Raw genomic sequence first — 22,264 nt, 5'->3', positions numbered from 1 at the left:
ATATTTATTTTATGAATAGTATTTATACTTTTGAAAAATGTTCTCTCACATCTCTCTCTATCTCCACTTCCAGCCCCACCCGATACCCCCAACCGGCCCCATCTTCATATCGCTGCACAGAAAATGAAGATAATGATGTTATCATTTTGTTTTCTTTCCTTTTCGAAAAACCCAAAACTTCCGATAAACTTCATCATTTAGATTCATTAATTGAAAACTAACGGGGAGCTATCGAGGATGGGGCTAGATTCAAGACAAAGAGTGATTGCGGTAGGGGTGGGTGTGGTAAGAAATTAGGGGGAGGGTGGAGCTATCTAAAAAATTTAATTTATAATCATACTCTCTAATTTAGGAAGTTATAAATGCTATAATTTATTTTTAATTAATTTATCTCTATTAAAATATATTATAAAAAATAATTAATATTAATTAAAGGTTTGAAATACTCATTAAATAAAAAAATATTAATTATAGGGAGCTACTAATAATCTTTTCTCTCTCTTTAGATTTAGGAGCTCCTAGAGGTCTTCCTATTTTAGGGGGTGAATAGGGAGCATGGTTAGAGTTGTATTTTTCTAATTCCTCCCTAAAATTTGTGTAAAGAGATGGTTTAAAGAGCATATTGTGGATGCTCTTTAGAATTAGCTTTAAAGTATCGAAGAGATGCTGGGTTTAGGAATCAGTACCAACAACACTTTTAACAAAAAGTTTACCAAATGCCAAATTACTTTCTCTCACAGCAAATCTGACAGCCATTATTTTCACAGCACAATAATACCAAACTGGCCCTTAAACTCATTAAAAGTCTTTAAAAGCTAGAATTAAATACATCCCTTAACATTTCCTCTCTTAAGTTTCATTCAAAACGTAATTAAAGAACTACAACAGCATGCTTGCCACCATGCTGACCCACTTTTTCAAAAGTTGTGGAACCAACGGCTATAAACAGCTATATTCTTTTTTCCTTTTCTTTTTAAATAGATTTGCAACTCAATTCTTTCTATAAATATCTACCATATCTCACCACAACATCTTTATCACTCTTGATCAATTTGTCAAATTTTTTCATTCACTAAATTATTTAATTTTTTGTTAATCTCTTTTCCACTAATGGCTGAAGGTTCGAAGCAAAAATTACTCCATCGATGAAGATGTTACTCTATGCCGAGCTGGGATAATCATTAGTGAAGATCCAATTATTGGGAATTGTCAATCAAGTTTAACGATGTGGAATCGGATAAGAGACCAATTCATACGATTTCATCTTGATGCCCAGGAAGTTAGGTCATCAAAGAGCTTGAAATCGCGTTGGATGAACATCTCCCAAATGTGCAACAAATTCTCCGAGTGTCTTACTTAAGTGGCATGGTCAAACATGAGTGGGCAAAATGAAATGGACAATGTGAATTTTTATAATTTTATAATTTATTTTGTCAACTAATTTAAATTCTTGCATATAATATGTGTAGATAATTGATGCAAAACAACTTTTTTTCGAGAATACCAAGAAAGCATTCCTACTTGACCACAATTGGAATGTTGTTCAACATGCTCATAAGTGGCAACCCTATAAAGAGTTCCAATCCTCCCCCTCTGTGAACACTTCTCCAATGAGTGAATCCATTTATGTAGATGATGATTCACCATATGAAGCCGTTCCAGAAGATATTTAGCTCCGTATAAGTTGTTGTCTACATGACAGAATCTCTTGCAAGCTTCAAATGATGTGGTCTCTGGTATCTTCAAGTAATCATCATTAAGGTCAGCTGCCGTACCATATGCAAGCATACGTAAGGCAGCTGTCATCTTCACTTGTGGTGAGAAACCAAGTTTTCCAATGCCATCGAGGCCTTCTCCTTCTTCTTCACTGCTTTTTTCCTTCGGTAGCTTTCGAACATTTCTAAAAACATTATGTTGGCACCTGTCTCATCATTAGAAGAGCTATCATATCATTGTTGGCCATTCTAGTGTGGTGGTAGAAGAAGGAATATTTAGAATACAAGAGTTGGGAGGTGGCGTGTTACGAAAATAAGATGGTTGTTCATTTATAGAGGATATGATGGTTTCAGAGATAACAAATATACAGATGAGATTCGTATGAAGTAATTGGATCCAATTGTTATTGTGAGATGTAACATGAAGAGATAAAAAAAATTTATTTGAAGCCATAACGAATGAGACCCATATCCATCTGCCACTATTATTATTTGACAAATATAAATGGCATAGGGATGGAAGGTCATAACGGAGGGAACCCATATCCAGTTGTTACCATGCTACCACAATATTATCTAACAATATAGATAAAAGAGGGGTGGAAAGTCATAATGCAAGGGACCCATATCCAAATTTGGGAGGACCACCAAATTAATGTTGTGCATCGTGTTTGAATTTAACCATGTTGTTGTATCATATCTATGAAATAAAATGTTGATTTCCCAATCTTGTCCAAATTAAAAATAAATAAAAAACTAACATAGCATGAACAAACATTAAAGTAAAATAATTAAGAAAAAACAAAAACCACGTGAATCAAATTACATCATAAAAAAATATAGCGTCCACTATGAATATATGACATTTCATTGTGAGAGAGACACCTTTAGAGCTCCAAAAATTTCATCGGAGTTCTAAATGAAGCTCTATTAACCCTTTTAAAAACTCCAACTATTGGAAATGGCCTAATAACCTTTAAAGAACTCTAATTTTTCAATATGAGACATTCTAACTCAAATATATTTGTAATGCTTTGTAAAAACCAACACAAACCCCTTGACAAAAATGTCAGGTGATGCGCGCATGGAACATTGAGAGAAAGGCTGCACTGCACATGGGGGTTTTCTGCCAAAATTATATGCGGTGCCTAGGAAGTCCAAGTCATCATACTTTAGTAGAATTGAATACTTATTATGAAGAAGGGATCAAAATGAGTCGGTCGACTAGACAAGACACTAGGCTGACGGGGATATTTTGCGACAAAGGGATAAAATGATCTTTTCACGTATTGATATTTCCACGACAGCCTTACACGATGACGCTTTCTGTTTTAAAAGAATCACCAAATTATAAACATGTCCTGAATTGCAAATGAAACCCAACTATAAGGACCTCATTGCAAAACTACATGAACCTTTATGTCGACAAAGAAAACAGTGTAAAATTGCACACACCAACTTCCAACTACCAGAAAGAAACCCCACAAAGAAAACTTGGATGCAGTTAAATTTTACTTAATTGGAAGTCGCCTGTTGGATTGTGCATCTGGTACACTGTTGGATCTTTCAGTTCATTTTTCTTAGGGGGGATTGGCAACATGTCTACAAAATTTCCATATATATGACATTTCCTATTATGAAATGATCAATTATTCCAAATCACGACGTTAACGGATTCTTCACAAATTTCCTCGAATATTTAAATAAAGATAATCAACTTTATAAGCTTGAATTCAATAATGCAGAACTTCCTTAGTTCTTTCAAGAAAAATAATTAAATAAACAAAATCAGACAGAGACAACGAACAAGGGGTCCACCATTGTGATTAATCCAGAAGACATAGAAGGAGCGTCCACATCATAAAATAGCTGGTGCCACTCACCACTTGCCCAAACATTATTGGTTGCCAATACTGCTACGTGGCGCCAATAATTCTTTTTATAGATATTTTCTCAAATCTTCCACCCACTTCCTTCCTTATATACACAAGAAAACCCAACGTCGAGTTAACTCTCTGCCTTCTCCTAGTAAACTTCACTGTACTCCGTTTCTGTCTGTGTTTTGAACAGTCAAAGGGTGGTTTTGTGTTTGTTGGGTTTGTGATCAGAGAGAGAGAGAGAGAGAGAGAAATTGGAGATGGCAAAACAGAGCTACTTGAAAATGATGACTGAATCAGATGCAAATGAATTGATCCACTCAGATCTCAAAGACGTTGCCACTGCTGCTAAAAAGCTTGCCAACCATGCCATCAATCTGGGCAGCGTAGGCTTTGGCACCTCTTTCCTCAAATGGGTTGCTGCTTTTGCTGCAATGTGTGCCCCTCTCCTTGTTATTGAGATTTGTTTTGGTTGATCTTTGTGTCATGAATTTGATTTTAACAGATATTCATTCATATGTGTTTCTGGGTAATAGTTTAATCATGTTAATTTCATATACTTGATCTATCATGTGGCTGTGTCTGTCTTACAAAATACACGATCTGTTCTGTACTGAAAATTCTGTGCTTATTTCTACATTGGTTTTTCAAAGTTTTGATTGTGATTGCTCTGTAACTAAGATTTTTCATTTGTACGTTCGATGGAAGGCTAAAGTGGAATTTTTTTGTCAGTTATTTATTTTACAGATTGCAGACTTTTTGAGTGATTTTAACGGTGTTAGTAATATCATTGCGAATATATAGACTTCTGAGTGAGTGGCACAGATTGTCAATTTATCACCCTTTTTCTGATGTGAAGTGATTTGATTTGAGAAAATATGCACGACCTTACCTGTTTCTATCTGTGCTTACTGCAGCTATCTGTTGATCTTGGATCGAACAAACTGGAAATCAAACATCCTTACAGGGCTCTTAATCCCCTACATTTTCTTTACCCTTCCCTCAATATTGTTCAACATCTTCAGGTTATTTTCTATACTCTGTATTATCAGTTGCATATTTCCTATTATCTGTTCATTCTTTTCTCTCCCTCTAAACTCTTCTAAATGGTTAATTTCACAGGGGACAGATTGGACAATGGATTGCTTTAGTTGCTGTCATCTTACGGATTTTCTTTCCTAAACATTTCCCAGGTAAAAGGCAAATTTTATTCCCAGTGCTGAGTTAGCTTGGGAAGTTGATTTATATTATGTTACCTAGAAGTTGATCCTTTGTTTTCTGTTTGTGCTTACTGGTTATGATGGTTACTTCCAGAGTGGCTTGAATTGCCGGCTGCGTTGATTCTCCTTATAGTCGTTGCTCCTAGTTTAATTGCAAACACCGTGAGGGGCGACTGGATTGGCGTTGTAATATGTCTCGTCATCGCTGGTTATTTGCTGCAAGAACACATCCGGGCAGCCGGTGGGTTCAGAAATGCTTTCACAAAAGCCAATGGCGTATCAAATACCGTTGGCATAGTTATTCTGTTCGTCTACCCTGTTTGGGCATTGGTGCTTGACATCCTATAGGCTTTACTACCGTTCTTACCATCATGTGGGGTCTGTTGTGGTTTGGACATTGTGTTAAATTCCTTTTTTGTATTTAATTCATGTAGACACCAACAAAATTCATATTTTCATTGTGTTTACGTACGAGTCTAGTTTGTATTTGTGTGAGCAGAAACCTTGTGGAAGAGACTTATTTCTCTTTGATGATGTAGAGAGAGCTCAGTATTTGTTCAGTGATTCTTGATGGACCTTCTCTTATTATCTTTATGTAATAAACATCATATGTTATTGGAACTCTTTTTTTCAACAACAAATGAAGAAAGAAATACAACTTAATTAGAAGGAAGACCAAAAACAAGGAGAGAGAGAGAGAGAGGGAGAGAGAGAGAGAGAATCACATGGGACTCGCCCAGCATTACATTTGAAGGCAATGATTAAGGAAAAACTTTGTTTTGGGCACTGGCAAATCATCCTTGATCACTAGGTGGACTCCGCAGCTTTCGAAAAAGACTGAGCCTTTGATGGTAAGCTCAAAACTAACTTGGAACTTATAAGGTGGCAAGCCACTTCTTGTCTTGGCTATCATTGTATGGAATGGGATAATACAGCCACAGGTGAGCTGACTCCTCTCTTTCGAATCGAAATAAACTGCATGTTCATGAGAGCATTCTTCATCCATGTAAACTCTGGCTATCAAGCAACAATTGCCAGACCTGTTTTGCTTAATTTCAACAGCAGCACAGAGAGCCAACCCTGTTTTTGACCATTTGAAATTGGGAGGGATTTCAACAGCAACTTCACATTCACTACGCTCCTTCAAATCCCTACAACAGCTGAACCACTTTGGAACCTCATTTCCTGGAAACACAACCTCAAACACAGATTGTTGGGAGAGAAACAGAGAGGACAGAACCACCAGACACAGTACAATCTTTTTCATCTGTGCCACACCAGCCAGATTGTCAGAGTCTCCGGCAATTAGACAAGTTCATCCAACCAATCATATGCAAGTCACAAAGTTGCAACACCCCAGCTGGGAGCACTATCAAGGATGATGACATGGCTATGGATGTGTTTTGAAATTTAACGTCTCAAAGGGACTTGGACCGTTTGGTTCCAAATGAAGACCCTTTACATCTAGAAAATTTGAAGCTCAGCCATGGTGTTTCTGAATTCTGACGAGTAAACATCAGCCATCAGCAAGCATGCAATTAGCAAAAGGGCATTGAGTATGGTGTTTCTGACCATTACTTTTGTGCTCTTCAAATATGTTTTTTTTCTTGCCTTTAGGTTTAGACATAATAACAGGTCGAAGCATGCTCTGGTCCCCCAAGTCCCCCCATGCCTTTCTGTCAAGCACCAACGCAGCAATAAGAAGAGACTCAAAGTTGTTTAACCTGTGAACCAATTGGGAAATCAACATATTCAAAACTTCAAAAGATTCGAATAAAGAAAGTGGAAATTAGTGCTAAGACCCCAACAAACAGAATCTCATCTACTGAGGCAAATAGATAGAGATGAGATGAGAGGGCAGGGGTTTGTTTTCAATGCTATCCACGACATATTCACCTTGAGACAGTTAACTTATGCAAAATGGTTATTAGGAAAAATTATCTTGAGCTCGCCCCACAATAGCGTACCAAAAATGAAAAACAACTGTACTTTGGTAGCTTGTTGGAGCAACGATAAAATATTCAAAATGAGCTAAAATAGCTTTCTAGGCTATATTCAGGAGTACTTAAATCACAGGTGAGGTGACCAGGTTTAACCAATGGCCTTGACAGTTATATATCATCACAGGAAATTCAGGGGCAAACAGAGAAGAAAGAGCTGACCATTACCTCGTGTGCGTTGGGCTATCTGGAAGGCCATTCTGAAAGTGTATTCTGAGGTCTGCAAGTGAATCCAATGCCTGTCATAACACAAGCCTCAACTGGAGCCGCAAAGTTTTTTGGAAGTACAAGAATCAGGGGTTAAATCAAAGCCAGAAGAACACTTGAGGAAACCCATAAATAAATGCGCTTTGCTCCTACCAGAGGAATCAGTGAAAAATATCGACTTGGATGGTGCTTGTGATGCGGGGGCAGGAATAATCACTAGGGATTGTCTCGCCTGTATGGTAGGGGGCCAAGACCGGAACTTTACTGCCTCATTAGCAGTAGTTGCATTTGTGAAAGCCCCTCTTAAACTTGCGAAAACAACTCTTGAACTTGGACAGCATTGTTGGGGTTGATGACGGCACCCCCTTTCTTTAAGTCCACTAGTATCTGCATCGAATGAAGGACGAGCTTTCAATTTCTTCTGGAACAACAGCTTCATTAATTTCCGTCTTTCTCTCCCCAACATGATGCAACATGCAAAGCCCTAACCAACAACAAATAGGAGAACTAATGCAGCAACACCAAGGAGAAAATAAGGCTGAGCCAAACAGCAATCTGTTCTGCTATAAAAAAACACAACGCGGCTGCAGGAAGAACAAAGTCTACAGCCAGCAACACACTTTAATAATACAGCAAGGCAGCACTAACCATAAAAGCAGGTCAAAAGACAGGAACTGTGAAGAGCAACTAGCCAAAAACAGTGGCGCACCAAGGGGAGACCAACCCATAGGGACTGCAATACTAGCAACCCCAAACTGAAGGAAGGGCAGTAGAATCACCACACCAGTAACAAATCTTTCACAAAACAAACAGCAAGAAGTAAAGACAGCCAGGAAACCATTAGAGCAGCTGCACGAAAAGAAAAGCAAGACCATGTAAGCCACCAGGAATAGCAGCACCAGAACACTAAGGGATCACAAACTTGGAGTTCCATGTGGCACAATTGCTAAGCTGTAAACAATAGTGCTCTGGAAGTATAACTTTATACAGTATATCCTAGTGGACATCATCTACTCTGAAACAACAGGGTGCAAACCAGTCTCCTCTCCGCTTATCTCATCTTGCATAGAGCAAGACTGCACCATTCCAACATCCACCATTCAAAACTCAATTGAAGTCTAAGAAACCAATCTTGTGGAATTAACACAAACAATCACAAATATAGATCACTGAATTCTACCCACGGGCTAGAGAATGTCAGCTTGTAAGAAGGATGCAAATCCTTATCATCCCAATCACATTCGATTGGTATCTTCCTGGACATACCCATGCCTCTATACTGAGGTCTTCATCCTGGTGGCATTACCAGGTGGACTCCGCAGCATTTCACAACTTCGCTAATACGCACAAAATGAACACGGATTGTAGGCAAATAAGGCGGCATCACCCATGTTCTTTTCACATTTCTTTTCGTGCATGCCATTGTCGACATCAAATCATGGAAAGGGACATAGAACAGCCACACAAAACTCGATTCTTTCCCTGTTGAACGAATATTATCATTGTATTCTTCATTCACGTAAATATCAATAGCAAACTCCCTGATGCTGGGTTTAATATCCAATATTAACCTATTTTTGGTCTTTTCGAGAAAAGCACATAAAGAAATTCCTTTGTTCTCCCAATTGAAATTTTGAGAGGTTTTAATAGAGAATTGACATTCGCAAAGATCCTTCAAATCCTTACGATAACTGAACCACTTTGGAATTCCCCTTCCTGGAAATTCAACCACGAGATCAGATGTGAGAGACAAGAGAAAGAGAGAGAAGAGATTGACTTGATTTATGAACATATTTTTCTTCTTTGCAATTCGAACCAGATTGTTACGCAGTCTCCAACAATTAAGCAAACTCATTTCCATGAACATTTGAGACTCTATACGTTCCAAAAGGTTGGACAATTTTGAAACTCTTTCCAATGATAAGCAATCACTCACATCTAAAACTTGCAATGCTTGTGGAAGATCTGGAATTTCTCTAAGCCTCTTGCAACTAACCAACCGAAGTTCACCCAAGTTGACAAAGTTATTAATGCATACGGGAAGACTAACGAAATTGCTTCCTGATAGATCAAGTCTAGTTAATGTGGTCATGCAATCAAGAGTCAGAAGGAAATTGGCAATGTCTGAAAGATTGGATCCCCCCACATAGAATGTAGATAGCTTGGGAAATGCTAAATTGCCTCCATGAAGAGTCACAAGCGATTCTGCACTCCTTGAATCTTCAGACTTCGCCATTTTAGGAAATGAAACCAATTTTGAGCATTTATGGACAGAAATTGCCTTTAGGTGCTTCAACTCATAAATGCTGCATGGCAGATTTGTAAGGTTTTCACATCCGGTTAAATTCAATTCCTTGAGACGAGTGAAATGTCGAATTGACGATGAAGGCAATTCTTTGATGGAAGTCTTTGATAGATCCAGGTATTTCAAAGAATCCATCTTCCCCTTAATTTCAGGAAAATTCTCAAGACTTATGCAACCATCAAGATTCAACACCAGCAGAGATTTCAAGTTGACAATTCTTGGAAACAGTGTAAGACTACGGCATCCCGTAAGACTCAACTTAACAAGCTTATGAAGGAATCCAGCAGAAGGATGAAGCTCAACTAAACTTGTACAATACTTTAGATTCAACTTCTCCAAGTTTGGGACTCCAGAGAAGTCAGGGGTTTTTCTTAGGAATTTGCTGTGCTTCAAATTTATAAATTTCAGACTCTGTCAAACAAAACAGGGAGAAAAAGAGAGATCATCGCATCATAAGCTTTAAAGAAACTTACAACATGCTAAGAAGAAAGAGAAAAAAATGAACTCCTGAAAATACCAGTCATTTTAAATACCTTGAATTCCAAATCCAGTCGTAAAATGCGGCTACGAGGCATAGTAAGACGAACAAGTTTCTTTGGATTAAAATTGGCTGGCAAAGACTGTGACGGATATTCAGGCCAGATAAGGAGCCTCAACTCATTGGGAAGATAATCAACTTCTCCAGACAAGCGCACATTATGATTTATAAAAAGTCGAAGATTTTTCATCTTTGAGAAGCTTTCAGCATTCAAACATACCTCATCTGACTCAAGCCCAGCAGGCAACTTCACCATAATACCTTTGATCTTATCCGTTCCCTAGTATGAAAAAGCAATACTATTAGCAAAGGACAAGTTTTTTGTGAAATAAAAATAAAATGTTTTAAATTATATATTCTACTTACTGTGTTTTCTGTTAAAACATGGTAAACATCCTCGTGAAACCACAACCTACTACGTTTTCCGGGCTCAGTTGGCGACTCTTGGCGAACTACTTCTTTACCCATTTCTTCTATCAAGTCATGCATCCAAATGCAGCCATCTTTCGTAATATTTATAAGAGCCTTTTCCACGAGTACTTCAAGATTGTACTTAGGGTTGAGGTCACAACCTTCTAGTATTTGTATCACATAATCCTCGCCTAGACCTTTATAGAAAAATGCAATATCAAGGAAAATTTCCTTCACCGCATCTTCTAGTGCATTATAACTTATTTTGAGAATTTCTTGAATCTCTCGGTTAGGAACTCTTCTGTAACCATCTAATGCATATTTCCATTGATCAATACTTCTACCACATAGATGTGAACCCAAAACCATCAGAGCTAATGGAAGACCGTCGGCATAGTCTACTACCTCGTTTGCAAGTTTCGCATAATCATCTATTAAGTGTCCATTTCTTGAAAATGAATTCCAACTGGCGAAGAGCTTTAAGGACTCATAATGATCTAACTTCTCAACCTCATATATTAGATTGACTTGATGAGCAATTAGCAAATGCTTATCTCTTGTCGTTAGAACAATTCTGCTGCCTGAACCAAACCAATCAGACCTTCCAACTAATTTGTTTAATTGGTCCAATTGATTCACATCGTCAAGAACTAAGAGAAGCTTCTTACCATTCAATATTTTCTTTATCACATTGATTCCTTTGTCAACATTGGTCACCTTTACTTCTTTCACCCCTAGAATCTCAGAAAGAAGAATACTTTGTAGTTTGACTAAGCCTCCATACGGCATTGATCTTTCTCTAACATCATCTAGAAAACAGCTACCTTCAAACATATGGGCGATGGAATTATAAACAGCTTTAGCAATTGTTGTCTTACCTATTCCACCAGTGCCCCATATCCCTACCATGCGAACATCGTTTCCTCCAACGCCCAAAAGCTTATTTATCTCACGCACACGAGACTCTATTCCAACTGGGTACTTTGCTACATTCAAACATGCATGGTTTAATACTTGTAATGAAATCGCTTCAACGATGTTGTCAATAAATTTTGATTCATGCCTGCAAGGTTATACAACATGTGAAAGATTAATGACGAATAACATTTTGTAATATTATATATATATATATGCTTTTTATCACAAATGGTCCCTGAGGTTTGCGAAATTATCAAATTCCGTCCCTAATGTTTTTTACACACTAATGGTCCTTAAGGTTAGCCTCCACCCATCAAAATGGTCCCTGCCGTTAGCTTCCTTCAAATTTTCTGTTAAATTGATCACGTGGCACATATGTGGAACCCACACATCCAATGGTGCATCTTTTTAATATATTTTTAAATATCTTTCTCTCTCTCCCTTTCCTTGTGTTCTCTTTCCCTTTCCCCCTTGCAAACCCACTCCTCTCTCCCTCCTCTTCCTCCCTTCGCTTTCTCTCTCCCCCTCCCTGTGTTAACTTTCCCTCCCCCTCCTCGCATACCCACTTCCCTGTGTTAACAATTTAACAGAAAATTTGACGGAAGCTAATGGTAGGGACCATTTTGTTGTGTGGAGGGTAACCTTAAAGACTATTAGTGTCACAAAAAAACGTTAGGGACGAAAGGTGATAATTTCGTAAACCTCAGGGACCATTTGTGATTAAAAAAAAGCCTATATATGTGTGTGTACAACTCCCTTCTAAAAGGAATCCCCTTTTGACTATTTACAAAAATGGATCACAGGTTCGGATAACATAACCGTTTATTTTTAAGGACATTATTCAAGGATCACTCGTATAAAAAAAATTACCAAAATCCGAAATATTTCGTCATCTAAAAATGCGGCAACAAATAGATTAATACAACTTTTCCTCTACAAATATTTAGTCATGTGATAATCAAATGGTACGATTTCGGATTTTGCTAATTTTTTGCAAGGATAATTCTTAATTTGGGGTTCGAAAAACTAGACAGTTTGTATGTATAAGGATCAGGTTCAAAGGACACACAAAAACCACATCTTTAAACTTTGGATGTTCAAAAGCATTTGACATTAAAAACAATGCCTTTGTATTAAAAGATCAGAAATAAACAAGTTTAGTAAGCAGCTAAGGTGCGTGGTTGAAAATAAATATATACCCGTTCATGAAACACCATCCGGACAGATTGGCTGCTTTCGTAAGACTTCTCCTCCATCTTTGCACCTTCTTCATGTCATCTTTGAACTCGCATTCATAGTCAGCAAGTGCCTGACCGAAACTACCCCTTTGATGCCGTACATCCGACGGATTCACCTTGTAAAAAACAGGCCAAACTATTTGTTCCCTTGTTTCTTTACTCTCAAGGATCTTGACGAGTTCATCCAAGCACCACTTCGAAGATGCATAGTTTTCGGAGAACACGATGATAGAAATCTTCGACTCTTTGATCGCTCTGAGAAGGGCCGGTGATATTTCTTCCCCTCTCTTAAGACCATCATCTATGAAGGTTCTAATTCCCTTCCGAGTCAAATGACTGTGCAGATGATCAGTAAAGTTGAATCGCGTGTCCTCGCCTCTGAAACTCAGGAAGACGTCGTATATCATTGAATGACTGTCGTTTGATTGCGTGCCGGAGAATTAAACAGGCTGATCAAAGATCTGGGAAGGGCATGGCCTCTGGGTTTTTTTTCTTCAACCAAGAACACAGCGAAGTCGATGAAGGTGAAGGAAAGGAAAGGAAACAAAGAAAGAGGAAGGGCCAGTGTTCTTTCGTTGAAACTTCAAACGTCTTTTCCAGTCCATGACGACAAAAGCTCACACGCGTAGTAGTTGGTGTGTTTCAGTGTTGTCCTTTAATTCTACCTTAAACTAGGGCTGCACACGGGTCGGGTCGGGCCAGTTATGGGTCCCAACCGCATGCCGAACTGGGCCATGTTGGCAGGCCCAAATGACAAACCGTGCATCTATTTTGAGGCCCATTTTCAACTTACATCAAAACCTGATTTAAGCAGGTCGGGTTGGTTCGGATCTCTGCCGAAGCCCAACAAAAACAACAATTGAAGGTGTTTTTTTTTTAAGTTTTTCAGGCCCATTCTTTTTCTTCTTTTTTTTGGGTCAGATTTCCATGCTAATTCAAGTTTTAGGGTTCCTGTATGCTTTTCCAGTTTCTCCAGCTTTGCATATCTAAAGTTTATCATCATTCAAATACTAAAAAAAATCTTAAAATGACAAGACCCGACCCAAATTCCACTATGGAATCTGAGCCGGACCCTGTGCGTGTCCGACACCTGGCGGTGCCGGGCACAAATGACATAATTGCCCTTCTTCCTCTTAGCTCAAATCCATTTTAGGTTTGACTCATGCCGAAAATTCGGCAGAGTTTTCCTTGTAATTCGAGCATTCTCAAAATTTACACCTGTCAAAACAAGCATTTAAATATACACCAACCGCCAGTATACACGTCCCAAGGCAATATCAAAGCAACTATACAGATCAATCTACAAGGAAGGAAACAACTTGTGAACCAAGAAACCCTACATCAAACTGAGGAAGTGCTGGAAGCAGAAACTGCCATGTGGTGGCTCACTGATGCATGTCTACTGCCTGGGGGTGCAAAACATTGAAAATGTGAGTGGACTCAAAAACAAGGTTTAGAAAATACATAGGAACATACTAACCCTACTGTAAAAACAGTTATGCAAAACTAAATCATTCTCTTCATTATATTCATATTAAAATCAATGCATTCATATATTTATATACATATATGCCAATTATACTCATGGTCAATATCAATATTTTAAAAGCATTGAAATCACTTTAAAACTACCACATAGGTGTACCCTTTATTTCCGTCAATTCCTGATATCCGTCAATTCCTCACATCACCATTGGTGACATGCACTCGCAGGTCTCGGTGACACAAGGTCAACCCGAGCCGCAACTCGCAGGATTCAGGGGACCTTAGTCAGCCTGATCCGCATTTCTCGCTCCGTACGAGTCGGGGTACCAACAGAACTAGTGGGGCAACTGTCAAGTATGCTGACTAAACCGAAGGCAACCAATAAATCTGAAGGCAACAAATTTATTTGAAGGCAACTTAATTACCAAAGGCAACATCTTTATATCTGGGTACCTAAGGCGGCTTAAGAAAATATAAAATTTATGAAAGATCTGCTGAATAACTGAATTTCTGTTAAATCTAAAACTCTGCTGCCATTTATCTGATATTTTAGCTAGAATTTCCTTTTCCTATATCCCTAAAGGATATCCCACTCAGCAGCATATAACTTAAAATATTTAAAAGCACATATCAAATTATGAAAGCATTAATTTTTGAATAAAACTTATTCAAGATCAAATAATGGAGTTGAGTTGCATAACCTCAAACACAGATTGTTGGGAGAGAAACAGAGAGGACAGAACAACCAGACACAGTACAATCTTTTTCATCTTTGCCACACGGGCCAGATTGTCACAGAGTCTCCGGCAATTTGACAAGTTCATCCAACCAATCACATGCGAGTCACAAAGTTGCAACACCCCAGCTGGGAGCATTATCAAGGATGATGACATGGCTATGGATGTGTTTTGAAATTTAACGTCTCAAAGGGATTTGACCCTTTACATCTAGAAAATTCGAAGCTCAGCCATGGTGTTTCTGAATTCTGACGAGTAAACATTAGCCATCAGCAAGCATGCAATTAGCAAACGGGCATTGAGTATGGTGTTTCTGACCATTACTTTTGTGCTCATCAAAAATGTTTTTTTTCTTGCCTTTAGGTTTAGACATAATAACAGGTAGAAGCATGCTCTGGTCCCAAGTCCCCCAATGCCTTTCTGTCAAGCATCACCGCAGCAATAAGAAAAGACTCAAAGTTGTTTCCAAAATACCAAACCTGTGAACCAATTGGGAAATCAACATATTCAAAACTTCAGAAGATTCGAATAAAGAAAGTGGAAATTAGTGCTAAGACCCCAACAAACAGAATCTCATCTACTGAGGCAAATAGATGGGAGGTGAGATGAGAGGGCAGGGGTTTGTTTTCAATGCTATCCACGACATATTCACCTTGAGACAGTTAAATTCGATTCATTCTTCTTCCTCTGCATGATTTCATTGCCTATCTGGCTGACCAATGTCATCTGCATTAAAAACATCATTATCTTTCATGAACGAGATTAGAATTATCCTCAAATGAGTCCATAAGAAGTGATCAAGTACATAATGTGAATAAACTTTTATAAATGGATGGATAAATTAACTTATGCAAAATAGTTATTAGGAAAAATTATATTGAGCTTGCCCTACAATAGTGTACCAAAAATGAAACAGAACTGTACTTTGGTAGCTTGTTGGAGCAATGATAAAACATTCAAAATTAGCTAAAATAGCTAAAATAGCTTTCTAGGCTATATTCAGGAGTACTTGAATCACAGGTGAGGTGACCAGGTTTAACCAACGGCCTTGACAGTTATATATCATCACAGGAAATTCAGGGGCAAACAGAGAAGAAAGAGCTGACCATTTTCTCCTGTGTGAGTTGGGCTATCCGGAAGGCCATTCTGAAAGTGTATTCTGAGGTCTGCAAGTGAATCCAATGCCTGTCATAACACAAGCCTCAACTGGAGCCGCACAGTTTTTTGGAAGTACAAGAATCAGTGGTTAAATCAAAGCCAGAAGAAGACTTGAGGAAACCCATAAATAAATGCACTTTGCTCCGACCAGAGGAATCAGTGAAAAATATCGACTTGGATGGTGCTTGTGATGCGGGGGCAGGAATAATCAATGGGGATTGTCTCACCTGTGTGGTAAGGGGCCAAGACTGGAGCTTTACTGCCTCATTAGCAGTAGTTGCATTTGTGAAAGTTCCTCTTAAACTTGCGAAAAGAACACTTGAACTTGGACAGCATTGTTGGGGTTGATGACTGCACCCCCGTTCTTTAAGTCCACTAGTATCTACATCGAACGAAGGACGAGCTTTCAATTTCTTCTGGAACAACAGCTTCATTAATTTCTGTCTTTCTCTCCCCAACATGAGGCAACATGCAAAGCCCTAACCAACAACAATTAGGAGAACTAGTGCAGCAACACCAAGGAGAAAATAAGGCTGAGCCAAACAGCAATCTGTTCTGCTATAAAAAACACAACGCAGCCGCAGGAAGAACAAAGTCTACAGCCAGCAACACACTTTAATAATACAGCAAGGCAGCACTAACCATAAAAGCAGGTCAAAAGACAGGAACTGTGAAGAGCAACTAGCCAAAAACAGTGGCGCACCAAGGGGAGACCAACCCTTAGGGACTGGAATACTAGCAACCCCAAACTGAAGGAAGGACAGTAGAATCACCACACCAGTAACAAATCATTTACAAAACCAAACAGCAAGAAGTAAAGACAGCCAGGAAACCATTAGAGCAGCTGCACGAAAAGAAATGCAAGACCATGTAAGCCACCAGGAATAGCAGCACCAGAACGCTAAGGGATCACAAACTCGGAGCTCCATGTGGCACAATTGCTAAGCTGTAAACAATAGTGCTCTGGAAGTATAACTTTATACGGTATATCCTAGTAGACATCATCTACTCTGAAACAATAGGGTGCAAACCAGTCTCCTCTCCTCTTATCTCATCTTGCATAGAGCAAGACTGCACCATTCCAACATCCACCATTCAAAACTCAATTGAAGTCTAAGAAACCAATCATGTGGAATTAACACAAACAATCACAAATATAGATCACTAAATTCTACCCACGGGCTTGAGAATGTCAGCTTGTAAGAAGGATGCATATCCTTATCATCCCAATCACATTTGAATGCTATTGTCCTTTCCCTTTGGAGGATTGATCGATTGGCATCTTCCTGGACATACCCATGCCTCTATACTAAGGTCTTCATCCTGGTGGCATTACTAGGTGGACTCCGCAGCTTTTCACAGCTTTGCTAATACGCACAAAATGAACTCGGATTGTAGGCAAATAAGGAGGCATCACCCATGTTCTTTTCACATTTCTATTCGTGCGTGCCATTGTCGACATCAAATCATGGAAAGGGACATATGACAGCCACACTAAACTCGCTTGTATCCCTGCTGAATGCATTTTATCAGTGCTTTTTTCATTCACATACATATCAATAGCAAACTCCCTGATGCTGGGTTTAATATAAAGAAATAACCTATTTTCGGTCTTTTCAAGAAAAGCACAAAAAGAAATTCCTTTGTTCTCCCAATTGAAATTTTGAGAGGTTTTAATAGAGAATTGACATTCGCGAAGATCCTTGAAATCCTTACGATAACTGAACCACTTTGGAATTCCCATTCCTGGAAATTCAACCACGACAAGAGATGTGAGAGACAAGAGAATGAGAGAGAAGAGATTGACTTGATTTATGAACATATTTTTCTTCTTTACAATTCGAACCAGATTGTTACGCAGTCTCCAACAATTAGTCAAGTACATTTGACTGAACATTTGAGACTCTTTACGTTCCAAAATGTTGGACAATTTTGAAACTCTTTCCAATGATAAGCAATCACTCGCATCTAAAAGTTGCAATGCTTGTGGAAGATCTGGAATTTCTCTAAGTCTGTTGCACCTAACCAACCAAAGTTTATCCAAGTTGACAAAGTTATTAATGCATACGGGAAGACTAACGAAATTGCTTCTTGATAAATCAAGTCTAGTTAATGTGGTTATGCAATCAAGAGTCAGAAGGAAATCGGCAATGTCTGAAAGATTGGATCCGCCCACATAGAATCTAGATAGCTTGGGAAACGATAAATTGCCTCCTTGAAGAGTCACAAGTGATTCTGCACTCCTTGAATCTTCAGACTTCGCCACTTTAGGAAATGAAACCAATTTTGAGCATTTACGGACAGAAATTGTCTCTAGGTGCTTCAACTCATAAATGCTGCATGGAAGATTTGTAAGGTTTTCACATCCGGTTAATTTCAAATTCTCGAGACGAGTGAAATGTCGAATTGACGATGAAGGCAATTCTTTGATGGAAGTCTCTGATAGATCCATGTATTTCAAAGATTCCATCTTCCCCTTAATTTCAGGAAAATTCTCAAGACTTATGCAACCGTAAAGATTCAACTCCAGCAGAGATTTCAAGTTGACAATTCTTGGAAACAGAGTAAGACTACAGCATCCCGTAAGACTCAACTTAACAAGCTTATGAAGGAATCCAGCAGAAGGATGAAGCTCAACTAAACTTGTACAATAGTTTAGATTCAACTTCTCCAAGTTTGGGACTCCAGAGAAGTCAGGGGTTTTTCTTAGGAATTTGCTGTGCTCCAAATTTATAAATTTCAAACTCTGTCCCACAAAACAAGGAGAAAAAGAGAGAAGATCGCATCATAAGCTTTAAAGAAACTTACAACATGCTAAGAAGAAAGAGAAAAAAATGAATACCTTGAATTCCAAATCCAGTCGTAAAATGCAGCTGCGAGGCAAAGCAAGACCAACAAGTTTCTTTGGATTAAAATTGGCTGGCAAAGATTGTGACGGATATTCAGGCCAGCTAAGGAGCCTCAACTCATTGGGAAGATAATCAACCTCTCCAGACAAGCGCGCATTATGATTTATAAAAAGTCGAAGATTTTTCATCTTTGAGAAGCTTTCAGCATTCAAACATACCTCATCTGACTCAAGCCCAGCAGGCAAATTCACCATAATACCCTTGATCTTATCCGTTCCCTAGTATGAAAAAGCAATACTATTAGCAAAGGAAAAGTTTTTTGTAAAATAAAAATAAAATGTTTTAAATTATATATTCTACTTACTGTGTTTTCTGTTAAAACATGGTAAACATCCTCATGAAACCACAACCTACTACGTTTTCCGGGCTCAGTTGGTGACTCTTGGCGAACTACTTCTTTACCCATTTCTTGTATCAAATCATGCATCCAAATGCAGCCATCTTCCGTAATATTTATAAGAGCCTTTTCCACGAGTACTTCAAGATCATACTTAGGGTTGAGGTCACAACCTTCTAGCATTTGTATCACATAATCCTCGCCTAGACCTTTATAGAAAAATGCAATATCAAGGAAAACGTCCTTCACCGCATCTTCTAGTGCATTATAACTTATTTTGAGAATTTCTTGAATCTCTCGGTTAGGAACTCTTCTGTAACCATCTAATGCATATTTCCATTGATCAATACTTCTACCACATAGATGTGAACCCAAAACCATCAGAGCTAATGGAAGACCGTCAGCATAGTCTACTACATTGTTTGCAAGTTTCGCATAATCATCTTTTAAGTGTCCATTTCTTGAAAATGAATTCCAACTGGCGAAGAGCTTTAAGGACTCATAATGATCTAACTTCTCAACCTCATATATTAGATTGACTTGATGAGCAATTAGCAAATGCTTATCTCTTGTCGTTAGAACAATTCTGCTGCCTGAACCAAACCAATCAGACCTTCCAACTAATTTGTTTAATTGGTCCAATTGATTCACATCGTCAAGAACTAAGAGAAGCTTCTTACCATTCAACATTTTCTTTATCACATTGATTCCTTTGTCAACATTGGTCACCTTTACTTCTTTCACCCCTAGAATCTCAGAAAGAAGAATACTTTGTAGTTTGACTAAGCCTCCATACGGCATTGATCTTTCTCTAACATCATCTAGAAAACAGCTACCTTCAAACATATGGGCGATGGAATTATAAACAGCTTTAGCAATTGTTGTCTTACCTATTCCACCAGTGCCCCATATCCCTACCATGCGAACATCGTTTCCTCCAACGTCCAAAAGCTTATCTATCTCACGCACACGAGACTCTATTCCAACTGGGTACTTTGCTACATTCAAATACGCATGGTTTAATACTTGTAATGAAATCGCTTCAACGATGTTGTCAATAAATTTTGATTCATGCCTGCAAGGTTATACAATATGCGAAAGATTAATGATGAATAACATTTTGTATATATGTGTGTGTGTGTGTGTGTGTGTCTGTGTCTGTGTCTGTGTGTCTGTGTGTCTGTGTGTCTGTGTATGTGTGTATGTGTACAACTCCCATATAAAAGGAATCCCCTTTTGACTATTTACAAAAACGGATCACAGGTTCGGATAACATGAACCGTTTATTTTTAAGGGCGTTATTCAAGGATCACTCTTATAAAAAATTACCAAAATCAGTTCATCAAAAAATTACCAAAATCTGAAATATTTAGTCATCTAAAAATTCGGCAACAAATAGGTTAATACTACTTTTCCTCTACAAGATGTTCATGGTGATAATCAAATGGTACGATTTCGGATTTTGCTAAGTTTTTTGCAGGGATAATTCTTAATTTGGGGATCGAAAAACTAGACAATTTGTATAAGGATCAGGTTCAAAGGACACACAAAAGCCACATCTTTAAACCTTGGATGTTCAAAAGCATTTGACATTAAAAACAATGCCTTTGTATTAAAAGCCAATCTGATCCTATTCTAACAGTTTCAATTTCTATTATAAGATCAGAAATAAACAAGTTTAGTAAGCAGCTAAGGTGCGTGGTTGAAAATAAATATATACCCGTTGATGAAACACCATCCGGACAGATTGGCTGCTTTCGTAAGACTTCTCCTCCATCTTTGCACCTTCTCCATGTCATCTTTGAACTCGCATTCATAGTCAGCAAGTGCCTGACCGAAACTGCCCCTTTGATGCCGTACATCCGACGGATTCACCTTGTAAAAAACAGGCCAAACTATTTGCTCCCTTGTTTCTTTACTCTCAAGGATCTTGACGAGTTCATCCAAGCACCACTTCGAAGATGCATAGTTTTCGGAGAACACGATGATGGAAATCTTCGACTCTTCGATCGCTCTGAGAAGGGCCGGTGATATTTCTTCCCCTCTCTTAAGACCATCATCTATGAAGGTCCTAATTCCCTTCCGAGTCAAATTACTGTACAGATGATCAGTAAAGTTGAATCGCGTGTCCTCGCCTCTGAAACTCAGGAAGACGTCGTATGTCATTGAATGACTGACGTTTGATTGGGTGCCGGAGAAGTAAACAGGCTGATCAAAGAGCTGGGTAAGGCATGGAGCGAGGGAAGCTGCAAGGAAGTTAGCTGCGAGCTTCAACCTTTCTTGTGAGAACACTGCGAAGTAAATGAAGGTGAAGCGAAGACAAAGGAAAGGAAAGGAAACAAAGAAAGAGGAAGGGCCAGTGCGCTTCCGTTGAAACTTGAAAGGTCTTTTCCACTCCAAAACGACAAAAGCTCATAGGCGTAGTTGTTGGTGTGTTTCAGTGTTGTCTTTCAATTCTACTTTAAACTTTTTTTTTTTTTTTTTTTTTTTTAATACAAGCTATAGTCTAAGCTAGATAGTGGAGTTTTTGCGTACACATTAATAAGGTACCACGAAGTTTAAACCTGAGACCCTGTTGGAAACCTTTTTTTTTTTTTTTTTTTGGGTGGATTTGTTGGTGATAAAGACAACTAAGAAATCCACAAAGATTATTTTACATTGCATAGACCAAGATCTATTGAGAATCAGTTAATCATTGATTTTGGGGTCATAGCTGTTGAATTATAAATTCCTGCTGGTTTAAGTTTTATTTTACAGATGTAATATTTTGGTTGGATGAATCTTATATGACTCAGATTTAAGACAAGTGTACAGCTCACATTGCTGGATCAATTGTAAGGCTGAGATCACATTCTCAGCATTGTAAAAAGGAATAGTTCCGTTAGAAATGAGAGTACTGTGCACTGCCATGTCTTGTGCATAGCAACGTGTAAGATCCCACATCAACCAACGAAGAGAGGGTGATGTGCCTTATATGTGCACACCCGTATCTATCTAGCACGAGGCCTTTTGGAAGCTCACTGGCTTCGGAGTCATATGAACTCCGAAGTTAAGTGAGTTGGGGGCCAAAGCAATCCCAGGATGGGTGACCCACTGGGAAGTTGCTCGTGAGTTCCCAGAAACAAAACCATGCGGGCAGAGAAGGGGGCCCAAAGTGGACAATATCGTGCTACGACGGAGACAATCCCGGGGTGTGACAATTTGGTATC

General features: G+C 38.6%; 3 protein-coding genes across 9 annotated transcripts; 1 reads left to right on the top strand and 2 right to left on the bottom strand.

Annotated features, from left to right (window-relative positions):
- LOC18767061 (cold-regulated 413 plasma membrane protein 1) lies at window positions 3,688-5,395 on the top strand. Its single transcript, XM_007200475.2, has 4 exons — window positions 3,688-4,028; window positions 4,510-4,617; window positions 4,715-4,785; window positions 4,907-5,395. Exons 1-4 carry the CDS (start codon window positions 3,853-3,855, stop codon window positions 5,158-5,160), a joined length of 609 nt encoding a protein of 202 aa, XP_007200537.1. The 5' UTR covers window positions 3,688-3,852; the 3' UTR covers window positions 5,161-5,395.
- Window positions 5,365-17,129, bottom strand: LOC18768775 (TMV resistance protein N). 7 transcript variants are annotated; one of them, XR_002272867.1, is made up of 9 exons: window positions 15,758-17,129; window positions 15,304-15,377; window positions 14,616-15,130; window positions 12,391-13,835; window positions 10,229-11,336; window positions 9,858-10,142; window positions 7,173-9,735; window positions 6,981-7,072; window positions 5,365-6,536 (listed from the first exon to the last, which is right to left on the bottom strand). XR_002272867.1 is itself a non-coding variant. In XM_007199583.2 (7 exons), exons 4-7 carry the CDS (start codon window positions 12,834-12,836, stop codon window positions 8,308-8,310), a joined length of 3,267 nt encoding a protein of 1,088 aa, XP_007199645.2. In that variant the 5' UTR covers window positions 12,837-13,835; window positions 14,616-15,130; window positions 15,304-15,377; window positions 15,758-17,129; the 3' UTR covers window positions 6,979-8,307. The 7 variants fall into 7 exon arrangements, 1 of the variants encoding a protein (XP_007199645.2); XR_002272866.1 differs by having other exon boundaries at window positions 6,981-7,503; window positions 7,668-9,735; XR_002272868.1 differs by having other exon boundaries at window positions 6,981-9,735; window positions 15,758-15,857; window positions 15,958-17,129.
- Window positions 17,128-21,965, bottom strand: LOC18766676 (TMV resistance protein N). The gene is made up of 5 exons (XM_007200741.2): window positions 21,875-21,965; window positions 20,776-21,346; window positions 19,023-20,130; window positions 18,652-18,936; window positions 17,128-18,555 (listed from the first exon to the last, which is right to left on the bottom strand). The coding sequence occupies exons 1-5, from the start codon at window positions 21,963-21,965 to the stop codon at window positions 17,128-17,130; spliced, it is 3,483 nt and encodes a 1,160-aa protein (XP_007200803.2).

The sequence above is a fragment of the Prunus persica genome, chromosome G8, assembly GCF_000346465.2.
Source record: "Prunus persica cultivar Lovell chromosome G8, Prunus_persica_NCBIv2, whole genome shotgun sequence".
NCBI lineage: Eukaryota > Viridiplantae > Streptophyta > Magnoliopsida > Rosales > Rosaceae > Prunus > Prunus persica.
The sequence above is the reverse complement of the archived record's forward strand: the minus strand, read 5'-3'. Positions and strand labels throughout refer to the sequence as shown.

Bases quoted from the DNA above. Each gene is read 5' to 3' on its own strand.
- LOC18767061 (XM_007200475.2), top strand. From the start codon at position 3,853: ATGGCAAAACAGAGCTACTTGAAAATGATGACTGAATCAGATGCAAAT. The intron at 4,029-4,509 runs GTGTGCCCCTCT...TGCTTACTGCAG, and splicing joins GTTGCTGCTTTTGCTGCAAT to CTATCTGTTGATCTTGGATC. The intron at 4,618-4,714 runs GTTATTTTCTAT...TTAATTTCACAG, and splicing joins ATATTGTTCAACATCTTCAG to GGGACAGATTGGACAATGGA.
- LOC18768775 (XM_007199583.2), bottom strand. From the start codon at position 12,836: ATGATATACGACGTCTTCCTGAGTTTCAGAGGCGAGGACACGCGATTC. The intron at 10,143-10,228 runs GTAAGTAGAATA...TTTTCATACTAG, and splicing joins ATGTTTTAACAGAAAACACA to GGAACGGATAAGATCAAAGG. The intron at 9,736-9,857 runs GTATTTAAAATG...TTTGTTTGACAG, and splicing joins GACTGGATTTGGAATTCAAG to AGTCTGAAATTTATAAATTT.
- LOC18766676 (XM_007200741.2), bottom strand. From the start codon at position 21,965: ATGGCAGTGCACAGTACTCTCATTTCTAACGGAACTATTCCTTTTTAC. The intron at 21,347-21,874 runs GTGAGCTGTACA...TTTACTTCGCAG, and splicing joins CTTACAATTGATCCAGCAAT to TGTTCTCACAAGAAAGGTTG. The intron at 18,556-18,651 runs GTATTCATTTTT...TTTGTGGGACAG, and splicing joins GACTGGATTTGGAATTCAAG to AGTTTGAAATTTATAAATTT.